We start from the raw sequence: 12,943 nt of genomic DNA, 5'->3' as shown, positions 1-12,943 counted from the left end.
TGCTCACATGAATAAAAGACAACACTTTTAAACAAGCTAGAACACACAAACATGCTGGAATTTAATTCGGGAAATACCTCTTAAAGCGTGAACAAATATCTTTCAATAAGTCCCTCTCTAGTTCTGTAGTGATCCCACGTTAATCGCCGAACTCTTTTAATACCTTCGGTGGACAAGTATTGTTCGAACCTTGTATCTTTTCTAGGTTAGAAGCCTCCCCCCCCCCCCCCCCCCCCCCAAAAAAAAAAAAAAAAAAAAACTTCCCCCTCGATTTATAACCAAGTTTTCCTAAAACCTAGAAAAAATGGGTTTGGTTCCTTCTCCACCAAGAAATAAAATTCTGAGTCCTAATTAAATATTGGCACAACAAGGATCATAACATTAAGGGCTCGTTTGGTAGAAGGGATAAGGATAAATAATTCCAAGATTATATTTGAGGTAAATTTATCCCACGTTTGGTTGAGATAAAATGGTGGTATAACTAATCTCGGGATTGTGGTGTTATTTTATCCCTGTGGGAGGGTAAAATAACTAATCCCAGTATAAGTTATCCTGGGATAGCTTCTTTCCAACCAAACCCCTAATTACTGAGGCTCGTATTATGGAAATAATTTAAAAATCCGATTGAATTATTCTTACCATAATAAATCACGAATAATTCCACCAAAACCCAAAAAAAAAGAAAAAAAGAAAAAAGACACACACTGAGAGAGAGAGAGAGAGAGAGAGAGCGCGAGCAGAACGAAGTAAAAAGCAAAGATAAACTCATCTAATCAAAGGGAATTATTTGCATTCAAACCATTCTCCAATTTCATATTCACACAATGACAGATTCTATATCTGAAGCACTACAGATTCATGAGATCGAAGTCATCAAATGTGTAAAACCTTATTAACAGAATTGTTATTTGCACAATAATGCCACCAATCATAAGCTATGCTGGTAAATTGAAAAATGAGTTTAAGTTGTAAGGCTCAGTAACATCCATAGTTCCATTCCACATTAATTCAGCAGCTTGTTGATATGCCACTTCAGTGAGATGACCAGAGTCAAAAAATATGTAATCCTTGACATTTTTGCACAATTCATACTCTTTTACTTGCCTCTTGCCTCCACAACTATAGATTCCTCTGAATGGACCCGTCCCACAACAAGCTATTTTAGATGTTTTAAAGCCTAGACAAACGCAAATATATACATGTTAGAAATCATAGAACCTACAAAAATGTAATTGTCTAACAAGTACCATTGATTTAGAAATAGAGCAAAAATATGTCTAGTGTGTGTTTGCGTGTGTACATTGTCAGTGAAAGTTCTATTTTTCTACTAGCACGTGTCACTGTATCATGTAAAATAGAACCTAATCATATCAAATTGAGTGAGTCATCTCGTCTAAAAGTTCAATTCATTAGAGAGTTCTCATTTTTAATTATTATATTATTTTATGGTTTACAGTATACTTTTACGTGCAGGTCTAATTTTTTTTTTACTAATCACAAGCACAAAATAATATCTCGTTGGTGGATGATGGTTAATCTTTGATTCTTGATCTATTTTGGTACCATGTTAAATTCAGGACCTTAACATAAATTGGTGCAGTTTGCAAATACTTATAAATATTAATACATGAATCATTCAAATTACAAGAGATATAAGATACATTACAATATGAACTATCGACAATTAACATTATTTGCATATCTTACAATTCAATGTTACATGTGCATATCTACCTGTTTTCAGATACAGTCCTACCCGACGATGCAATATGATCTTATATTATAACAATGTAAAAAAATGAAATGAAAGGTTATAACTGAATTCAGATTAATACTTCAAAAGGGACAGAGTAACTTACCATATTTTGAAGGATTGTCAATTCTTTCAGTAGCAACTTTGAAGAAATCAAACAAGGAATACTTAAATCCAGGTAACTGCTGCTCTAGATGCTTTAGCATTTTAGGCAAAGCTGAGTTGTGTATTTTTGCAAGGGTGTTCATTTCTTCTATGCAGTTACCACTTTTATTTCCTCGTTGGAAATTAAGAGCCCTAGAACCTGGTGCACAACCAAAAGGACCCAAGTTTAGGAAGGCAAATTTTCTCCCTCCTTCTTGGTATATTCCCTGTGGAATTAAATGCAAAAAAATTAAAACAAATATTATGTTAGCAAGAGGTCTAATAAAGCTCCGTAGACCCCCCAAAAAACAAGACACATACTTTGATTCTCACTAGATTTTTTTGTTTTTTTTATAATAATTTATCCTGATCAATTTGTGTGTCTCAATTATTTTACAAGGTACTTACTATATCTTTCATTAGTACAAATATCATTTAACTTTAGCTATAAAGGTCTAGGTAGGACAAAAGACATCATCTAGTGCTTTTAACCTCTACTGTGATTTTGAACTCTACTATTATTTAACTTCATTATCCGGTAGACAACATTCTGACTCTATTTCTTCGCCTTCTCTTTACATGATCAAAATTGATTGTAATAAAGTCACAAAATTCAGCTACATTTTTGCTAGATTTTGTTAAATTTAGAAGATTAATTAAAACCAAAAGCAATATATAGAAAAAAATTATGCAAAAAACCTCAAAAACTATCAATAGTGTAATCACCTTCAGAACATATGTCAAATTGCCAATTACCATCTTTGCATATTCTTCCTTTGGATATGTCGCGTTAAAGTTATTGTAATCATTAGTTCCAGCACTAAACATGTATACAGCATTGGAGAGGAGTCGTTTAGACTTTTTTTCTCCAAACTTCTTCTTCAAATCTTTCACCACCTTCTTAAAATATTTTAATTGTGTTTTAAGGTCAATAACCTGCAGTTGTGAAAATAAAAGTTCGTTAGTGATATCTCCTCAGAATTGATAGCAAATATTATTGGGATACTTAAAATTGCAGTTATTAAGTGATTTGGAGAGAATTACAGAAATATAAAAGTGCTGACAAATAGACACACAAACAGAGATTGAAGTTATATGTACAAATTAATTAACAATGGGGCTAAATAGTTCCATTTTAACTGTATTATGCCTTAGAATTAAGGACTCCGTTTGGTCATGAAAATTATTCACTTTTTTCCGGATTTTTTTTCCACTTTTTTTTGAAAACTAGATATCGTTGCCCGTGCTACGCACGGGCCCAACACGAAGATCTACACGTCCAATGCCAAGCTCTAGAACTCAATTCGTTGAAATTAAAAATTTTTGATATGATTTAGCACAATTGCACGCACAGACCCAAAATGAATCTACGTGTCAAATGCAGGCTATAGAATTTCATTCCTTCAAATTAACATTTTGATATGATTTAGCACATGATATGTCATAATTTTAACAAGCATGTTATTAGTGCTACTATAGCCAGTGGTGACTTCAAAAATACACATGTATTCATTCCAAGAATAACATTAAGCTCAAGGTCAAACTCTGGATTTTGTGGGAATTTATTTACGTGAATCTGTCTTTTCACACAGCCAATTTTATGTCGCTTTATCCAAAGCTAAAATTTCAAAAAATGTAAAAATATTAATACGTCCACCCACAGCGAAAGATACGGATGATCATTCTACATAAAATAACGTATATGAGGAAATGCTTAAAAAAAATCAACTCTTGAAACACAAAGAATAGTTGAATACACTCAAAGGAACATTCATATAGTACCAAAAGAGTAAATAGTCTATCAAAAGCCATTTCATCTTTTTTTAAATAAACATTACCATGCTTAGATATATTTAAACATTACCATCACGAATATGCAAATACAGCTTGAAGTTGTATATGAAATTTGAAAAATACCTAAAATTCTATTTTCACTTTTTTTTCCCATTTTTTCACTTTCAATACATTTAAACATTCAAATATCTATTTTAAAAACTATAGCCAAACACTCCTCCAATTTCAGCTCCAACTACAAACATTCCAAATAAAATGAAAAATATTTGATTTCTATGGCCAATCGCCTACTAAGTGGAGAACAATGACTTAGAATGTCGAAAGATATTTTTGTTGGGCTTCAGACGTCACTATCCGGGCCTAGTTTATAATAGGCCCAATGACCTGACTCATCCGATGACCTGGTCGAGTCAATTTCTACTGTTATCAATTCTGTCCTTTATTTCTCATCAAACTGCGCATTCAACTAGGGTGTTCATGTTTCGATTAGATTGATTTTTGGATAAAATCAAAATTAAATTACCTTTGTCAGTTTTTAACTATTAAAATCAAATTAGACCAAATATTGATCAAATTTATCGATTTAATTATTATCGGTTCGGATTAGTTTAACCGCCTTACTCAATTTATATTTACTAACTTAAAACTTGACTAACAGTCAATAATATAATGAATAACCAACTAAATATTTAGTGTAACATGTATCAAAATTTAAAGGGCAATTTGCACGATTGCCCTTCATACAGACTGGTCTTTAATTTTTCTCCATCAATTAGCTGGTCTTTAATTTTTGCCCTTCGCTTAAAAAGGTGACTGAAAATATCCCGAGGTTTTAGGTTCAAAATCCAGTAGAGTAAAAAATAATAATATTTTCGCAAGACTTAGGTTTCTATGAACCTATGCGTATTCAGGCGAAATTACATAGAGCCTATGCCAGAGCCGGCAGACTTTGCCTTGTAAGGCAAACTTTTAATTATGAACCGGCAAACTTTTAGTTATTCCTTAAGCCAAAGTCTGCCGCATAAGGCAGACCTTTTGCAAAAGTCTTGCTTCACGATATTTTTTTTTTTACTGAGCGGGGATTCGAACCCAGAACCTCAGGATATTTTCGGCCACCTTTTTAACCGAAGGGCAAAATTAAAGACCAGCAATTTGAGGGGCAAAAATTAAAGACCACCCCAAAAGAAGGGCAATCCGCTCAAAAAAATGAAAAACAAATGATGAAAATAAAACTTTGATGACAAAATATATCAAATATCTTGTTTTTCTTATTAATATTATTGTATTATATATCTATCTATATCTATCTATATCTATATCAATCTATATTATATTAAATGCATGAATTCCCTAACTTGAAAATTAAATTACGTTATACATACATATATATATATATATATATATATATATAAACTCCTCATCCGAAGAGGTGTCTTTTCTTTCTAAAGAAATGTGTCATTTAAGGAAAGACTCTTGGGTTTTAAAAAATAACTAGCAAACTATGCCCGTGCGATCCACGGAGCTCAACATGATTAATTTAGTTAGTCTTTATGGTTTGTATATTTTGCAAAAGATACTGCGATTTTCCTTAGTGAGTCTCCATTTTTTTTTTCCTCTTATTTTTCCCCTTAATTTCTCAATTGTTGTTAAAATTTGTCTTATTTTGGTTATGTCCACTTCTTTTTATATTTAGTAAGTTGACAATTTAAATATCCTACATGTCATGTTTATAATCACAAGATCCAAAGGATATTTTATTATATTATATATATTTTTAATTTAGAACCACAAAATTTGAAAGTCTATCTTTATTTCTTAAACTCCGTGTCTAGTCAAACACAAACACTTCAATTGAGACAGGAGGACTATATGCCAAATGAAGGAAATGAAAGGACAATTAAGACACTACGGACCCGAGGGACTTAAAAAGTAAACACACAAGAGGTAGAATTAATGTTCAACTTCTGAAATGTACACACGTTAGTCCTTGCTTAGAGTACAATTTCAGTTGCTTTTTGTACAATTTATTGTTGCTGTGTTCGTCCACTTGGGACGTTTATATATAATAGAAATATAAAAAAATACAAGAAAAATATAGAATAGAAAAATATTTTTAGTAATGTGACCAAGTAATATGGGACGGAGGGAGTACTTCATTTATTAATTCTTAAATAACGTGAAAAGTCAAAAGTAAATAAGTAAAAGTGCACGGAAAAAATAAATATGTGTCGGAGAATTAAAATTGAAGTGCATACATGTATACATGAGAAGAGAATAAATATTTAGCAAGAACGTGAAAAGTCAAAAGTGAACAAGGAAAAGTGCACGGAGGAAATAAATATGTGTCAGAGAATTAAAATTGAAGTGCATACATGTATACATGAGAAGAGAATAAATATTTAGTACTATGACATATGTCCACGTGAGATTTATTAATTCTTAAAGAACGTGAAAAGTCAAAGTGAATAAATTTGTGTAGGAGAATTAAATTTGAACTGCATACGTCTATACATGAGAAGAGAATAAATATTCAGCAAGAACGTGAAAAGTCAAAAGTGAACACGTAAAAGTGCACGGAGAAAATAAATATGTCGGAGAATTAAAATTGAAGTGCATACGTAAATACATGAGAAGGGAATAAATATTAAGTACTATGACATATGTAAATATTCAGCAAGAACGTGAAAAGTCAAAAGTGAACAAGTAAAAGTGCACGGAGAAAATAAATATGTGTCGAAGAATTAAAATTGAAGTGCATACGTGTATACATGAGAAGAGAATAAATATTCAGTAATATGACATATGTCCACGTGGATTTATTAATTCTTAAAGAACATGAAAAGTCAAAAGTGAACAAGTAAAAGTGCACGGAGGAAATAAATTTGTGTAGGAGAATTAAAATTGAACTGCATACGTCTATACATGAGAAGAGAATAAATATTCAGCAAGAATGTGAAAAGTGAAAAGTGAAAAGTGAACAAGTAAAAGTGCACGGAATAAATAAATGTGTCGAAGAATTAAAATTGAAGTGCAAACGTCTATACATGAGAAGGGAATAAATATTAATATTAAGCACTACAACATATATCCATGTGGGATAAAAAAATAATTGATTAAAATGTATAAGTTATATAGCTTTTGGTGCAAACATTCATTGCGTGTACAATTTGTAAAGCTTTCAGTACAAGTACGTATTGCTGTGTTGGTCCTTGTTTGTCCCACCCAACTCCCATTTCTATAGTAGAAGAGAAACAAAGGAAAGATGGCAAAGAAAACTGAAAAGTCGAGACAAATAGTAAAATGCGGTATATTGCCAAAGAGAGGATGTAACACATCCCTTTTTTATTCTCAGATTTTATGTTTTATTTTTTAAATGGTGCGAACAAGCAGTTAACGATAAAAGGTGAAGGCTAGATTCATCTGCTTTAGAAATCTAAATTCATTTGCTTTAGAGATCTCCCTATTATTCTAATCAAAGATATAATCGTCCTATAAGATTGTCGTGTTCTTTTATACTTAGACATTATGAAACTCATGTTGTTTTCATACAATATGACACATGGTTCAAAGATTATTCAGAATCGATGATAAATATTTTGCTGAAGAAAACTAAGTCAACAATCATGTTTATGCAGTGATATTTTTAACATGAAATTCCTTTTCTTCTTCTTCTTCTTCTCACTCCTTTGTATTTTAATTCTTCTTTTAAGACTATATACGGAGATAAGAAAAATAAATCTATGGAGGAATCGATCACACATTGAATATTTTTCTTCAACCGGTAAGTTAGTTTCCTCCACATACAAAAGGCGTAATTTAATTTTTCATTTTTTTTTTTTGTTTTAGTAACTTTGCATTGTTATCAGTATTGAGTATTTTTCGTCTGTGATAAATAGAAGAACTTTCACTTTTTGTTATACGCTAAATAAGACTTTAGTTTTTTTAACCTCTCATTTATGTTGGGAGTATCTACCATCACCATAATAATTTTATGGTTTAGTTTCCTTCCTTGGTCTATTTTGAAGATTAAAAAAGAGAGATAACTTTTTTTCAGGCATTTGTTAATTGAGGAAAGACAGATCAAAATTATCATCTAATATTAAATATATTTAAGAATGAAAATATATAATTTATAAAAATACAATGAAAAAGTTACAAATTTTAGTAAAATATGTCCAACTGTCATGATTTTTTAAGCGTAGTAGGATAGAATATTGTGATTAAAAGCATGTAGATATCTTTAATTTCTAGGCAATTCTTACAATAGGAGATCAGTTTTTGTAATTATATTTCTCTATTCTTTTTACAAATGAGATTGGATAAAATTAAGTTTTTACAACAAGATCACAGCAGAATTAAAAAAAAATATTAGTTAAAAGTGAGTTGAATAGCAATTCATTATTATAAATTAGTGCATAAATCTAAATAATGTTGAAGCACGTGCCATTTTACGTGAAAACAAAATAGTAAAACACCTATTACGAAAGTAAAAATATAATAGAATAAATATTTTTGAATCAAGTACCCTTAGAAATAAAAAAGCAAAGTACTTTTGTAGTATATTTATGTTAGAACTGTTTTTATAAACTTTAAAGAATCACAAATATTTAACTTTATAGAAGTCCCAATATAAATGATAACTAGTTATTGACGCATATGAAAACTAAAACACTAAATTGTAGATATTGATTGAAATAATAAATTATAAATTTTATATTAACATTTTTTTTTTCTTCATATGTTCACTTCTAGGAATTTTAAAATAGTTCTTTCAGAATCCATCAACCAGAACTAATTTAATTCTAAAAATTGTAGACTTTTGCTTTCATAAAAATATAATATCCGGATACATGGTTATGTACCTGGACACCCCACAAAAAAATGAAGATTAGTAGATTAATTAAAATGTAGCGGTTAGATTCATTTTATCGATATCGATTTATTTATTTCTAATATGTTGAAAATAATTCTTATAGTATTTCTTATAGATTAAGAAAATAGGACAGTTTGCATTTTGTGCCTTTTACCCGGGGGAAAAAAAATCCACATTCTATCAGTTATCTGATTATTTGTGTATTTAAGAATAAATAGCTTTCCAAGAGAGATACATAAGTATTCAAAGGTTATCTGTTCTTGCTAAATTAAAAATCAAGCATAATAACCTATGAAATTAAAGTACTGAAATTATAAAGCTTGAACAAAGTTTAAGATGATATATTGCCTGAGATGATTGAGGATCTTCCTTTATTGAGTTGGTTGTATATAAAAATAAACTATTATCATATCAAGTACTTACACTTTTATCTTTAACTTTTACCTATAACAAAAACACAACTTTTAATTATATTTATGTCATTTTTTAACCAAAAATTTTACCTATTGAGATGGGATACACACGCGACGCGTGTGCTGAGAAACTAGTAATTATAAAAATTGTGTGCATATTTTGTAGGTCTGGTTCAATTATTTCCTTTAAAAAAACAAAAACCAAACTAAGCTAGATATTATCGTTTTTTTAACCAAATAAATTTTTCTAGAAAAAATGCTGATTTGTTTAGTCAATTTAAGTTGATTTTTGATTTGGATCGATTTTTAAGTAAGCATGAACATCGCTATGTTCAACAAACTGTAATGATAAAATTTCAATTCTTTCTTGGTTTAACGTTCTGGTTTAAGCATAAACTACAATGGGAATAAAAATCACTTACAAAGCCACGATAAGATTCAGCTAAACATCCAGCTCCTCCTGATGCGAAATTTACTCCATGAACAAATTGGTCTTTGCAAATCGCAAAATACGATGGAATGAGTGGCAGCTCAGCAAATTCAGCTAAAAACAACAAAATAAATTTACATATTGTTTCATATGATAATATTCTTATACAATACATAAGGTATCCGAGGTGGTATACAGACAAAATCGATGTCTCAATCAATATAAAGAGTAGAGATTTAACCTTACCAATAAAATCAGAAATAAGACGACCATCAGAAAATCTGCCACTAGGAGGGTTGAAGAAGGATTCACCGTAAGGCCACCAATTAGCTTGGAATTGAGTAGTAGTATTGATATAGTTGTTATTCCCAGGATCAAAGAGGGAATCACCAAACACAAAGAGGGCTTTTTGTTTTTGAACTGATGATATTTTTTCATAATCATAGCTACCAAGACACCCAAATGGTATGGCAGTTAGAGACAACCACACGATGATGAAGCCATGAAAGAAGGCCATGGTTAGCAACTATAATTTTTAGCACTAGAATTCTACTTCAAATTAAGAAGATGCCTAGCTTCAGGTTCTTGAAAGTTGTTATTCTAGTGATTTGAACTATATAATTGAGGGTGATTGCGTGTTCTTTAATATATTACTCCTTAAATCGCCTTTAAAAAAGATATAGTTGACCTAGGGAGTACAAAAGGGAACAGAGGTTGGAAAGATATAAATAAATTAATCCAGTACAAGACGAGCATAACGAATTGAGGGTACTCTTGGGGATCGTTTGGTATATAGTCGAAATTATCCCGAGATTATGATCCTGACACTAATTTATCCCATCTATTGGGATTATTTTATACCATCTAAAAGATGATATAAAATAATCCCAGTATAAGTGGGATAAGAAGGTATAAGCTGAGATATCCCAACACTAATTTTTGTACCATGTTTGGTACAAGGTATAAATTTATCCTGAGATAAATTTATATCTTCTACCAAACATGATATAAAAATTAGTGCTGAGATATCCCAGCTTATACCTTCTACCAAACGCCCCCTTCCTCAATAGTCAATACTAAGATTCTAGTCTAATCTGGCTCTAAATTTGATTTTCTCTTGTTCTGTTTATTAATAGAACGTTAATCACCTCTAGTGGTTTATTTAAAAAAGAATATTAGCAGGGATAAAAAATTAAAGCATATAATGAGAAGATCCATTAGTCGAAAAAAGGCAGCCTAGCTTTAGATTATAAACTCAATTGTGAACGTATATTGTTATGAATCGGGATCGAAGTCATGTTTTGCGTTTACCGTCATATTAAAGTTAGTAAAATTATCGATTTAGTCCCTTTAGTTTTTATGTTTTTATTACCTAGTCCCTAAAGTTGTCAGTAAACTGTAAATGCAAAGTTTGATTCATTATTTATATTCCCTACCATGCGTTGACACCCAATTTTGGCTCGTCGTGCTTAAAATTAACGTCTTCAGGTTCATGGTTAGTCAAAGAGCGCGGAATAATAAGTTTTGTACATTTTTCAAATTTTAATAATTTCAATTACTCCCTCGGTCCAATTTATGTGACACCATTCTCTCTAGTGACACCATTTTAATAATTTCAATTACTCCCCCGATCCCAATTTATGTGACACCATTCTCTCTAGTTCTCTATATATGATTTATACTTCATATATTTTCGTTTACTACTTCATATATTTTTGTTTACTAGTATAGTACCCAACGATGCGCGGAAGCTGTAAAAAATAAATTATAACAAATTATCATTTTATTTTCTCGACCACCTTATATTCATTGATAAGAAGGCCGCTAAGGAAGGAAAAAGTATTTCCTCTCATCTTAAATTGCCTAAGTTCTTGTACTATGTTCCATAAGGTTCAAATATAATTTATCTTACTATGATTAAGCGACTTAATTAAGTAAAAATATAATAATGTTTAAATAACAGAAGTGCATGTGTGTTGCTCTCAAACGCACACGCAAGTATACGTGGTCATACAAGTAATATAGAACTTTTAAGTCCAGATATCGATCCCACAGAGACTTAGATTTTATGGTTAAACTAATTCAAATTCGAATAAAACTATTCAAGAAAGTGAAAATCAAGGTGTTTGTTGTAACTAAACTAAAATTGAAAAGTAAATAATTTATGATGGATGTTTTTGTGACAGAGAATATTTCGACAAAACTGTAAGATTTATCAGATGATGGAGAGTTCCACGGTCATGGCTTTCGACAATCCAGTTGATCTTCTGACAATTCTACCTATCTTATTTCCTGGGTTACTAGTTAGCGGGTTAATTATAACTTTATGAGTATCTTCCGAGTTGCTCACAAGCCTGTAAATGCTACTATAACGCCTATATCACTATGGTCACCAGAGGTAACAAGAACGCATTTACTTCTCTGTATTCAACTAAACAAGGCTAAAGGGTATATTCCTATCCTCAGGAGTGAAACAATTATATTGAACAAGCCCTATTTATTCTTGTTATGCATGCAAATTCCCTCTCCCTAGTTCAATTCACACGCCACAGATAGTGTTCAACTATTGGCCGGATAATCAAACAATTAAAATCAAGAATAAATAAGCAACCCAAAATACGAATATTTAATTGATAGAAATTGTCATCAAACCAACTTTCATGTCTTACGCCACAATCCCAGAATTAAGAAATTTAGTTACTCATGATTCTCAATGAACAACAAGAATTCATAAAGAAACTAGGGTTGAAAAAGATGAAAATAAAATAAAATCTAGAGAGAGAAAGTAAGATGACGGCTTCCAAGTCTTGGAATAATCCCAACACGTCATTAATAACAAACAAAACATCTATTTATAGTTTAGGGTTATTAACCAAATAAAAGGGTCCTAATCCCAGTTAAAATCGGACAAACCTGAGCCTTCCCGCTTTGGCCACGCGTTGCGGGTCGAACACAGGGTCTTCAGTGATTTTGGCCCTCATTTGTGCTGAGCCCACGACGCGGGCGTGACCCGAATTGTCAATATTCTGCAGCTGTGTTTTCCCGTCGCGTGGGCCAACACCTGAATGTCACCCCACATTGAATCCGCGACGCGGGGCTGGCACATTTACTTTCAGTTCTTCCCAGAAATTCTTCTAAGTGTCGCGAGCTCCTCTCGTTTACTCGTGCACACAAGATCACCTCTAGAATCAACCAAAACTGCTCGATTTCCCATCCTTTGTCTTCATTGTACTTATACACATGAAATATAACGACATAAGCTCAAATACGACGATTTCATCATAGATTAAGCGATAAAAGTCATAAGAATAGGATGTAAAATGACACGAAACATAGAGATTTGTGCCAAATATCACCACCCCCCACTTAGACTTTGCTCGCCCTCGAGAAACACAAACCAACACCAAACTACACTTCTAGCTCAACTCATTCAAACAGGTTTGCAACGGGATTTGGCTCATATGGCTATCTCAAAAGAAAGATTTCAAAACCAAAACAATGAACCAAGTTACCAAAGCCATGCCAAAGATTTAAAA

At 31.5% G+C, this 12,943-nt stretch overlaps 1 protein-coding gene across 1 annotated transcript; it reads right to left on the bottom strand.

Moving 5' to 3' along the window:
* Positions 1–271: 271 nt before the first annotated feature.
* Positions 272–9,996, bottom strand: LOC132621597 (GDSL lipase-like). The gene is made up of 5 exons (XM_060335930.1): positions 9,654–9,996; positions 9,400–9,521; positions 2,624–2,833; positions 1,860–2,124; positions 272–1,177 (listed from the first exon to the last, which is right to left on the bottom strand). The coding sequence occupies exons 1-5, from the start codon at positions 9,922–9,924 to the stop codon at positions 936–938; spliced, it is 1,110 nt and encodes a 369-aa protein (XP_060191913.1). The 5' UTR covers positions 9,925–9,996; the 3' UTR covers positions 272–935.
* Between the last annotated feature and the right edge of the window lie 2,947 nt (positions 9,997–12,943).

The sequence above is a fragment of the Lycium barbarum genome, chromosome 2, assembly GCF_019175385.1.
Source record: "Lycium barbarum isolate Lr01 chromosome 2, ASM1917538v2, whole genome shotgun sequence".
NCBI lineage: Eukaryota > Viridiplantae > Streptophyta > Magnoliopsida > Solanales > Solanaceae > Lycium > Lycium barbarum.
Note: the sequence above shows the minus strand (reverse complement) of the source record. Positions and strands in the feature narration are given on the sequence as shown.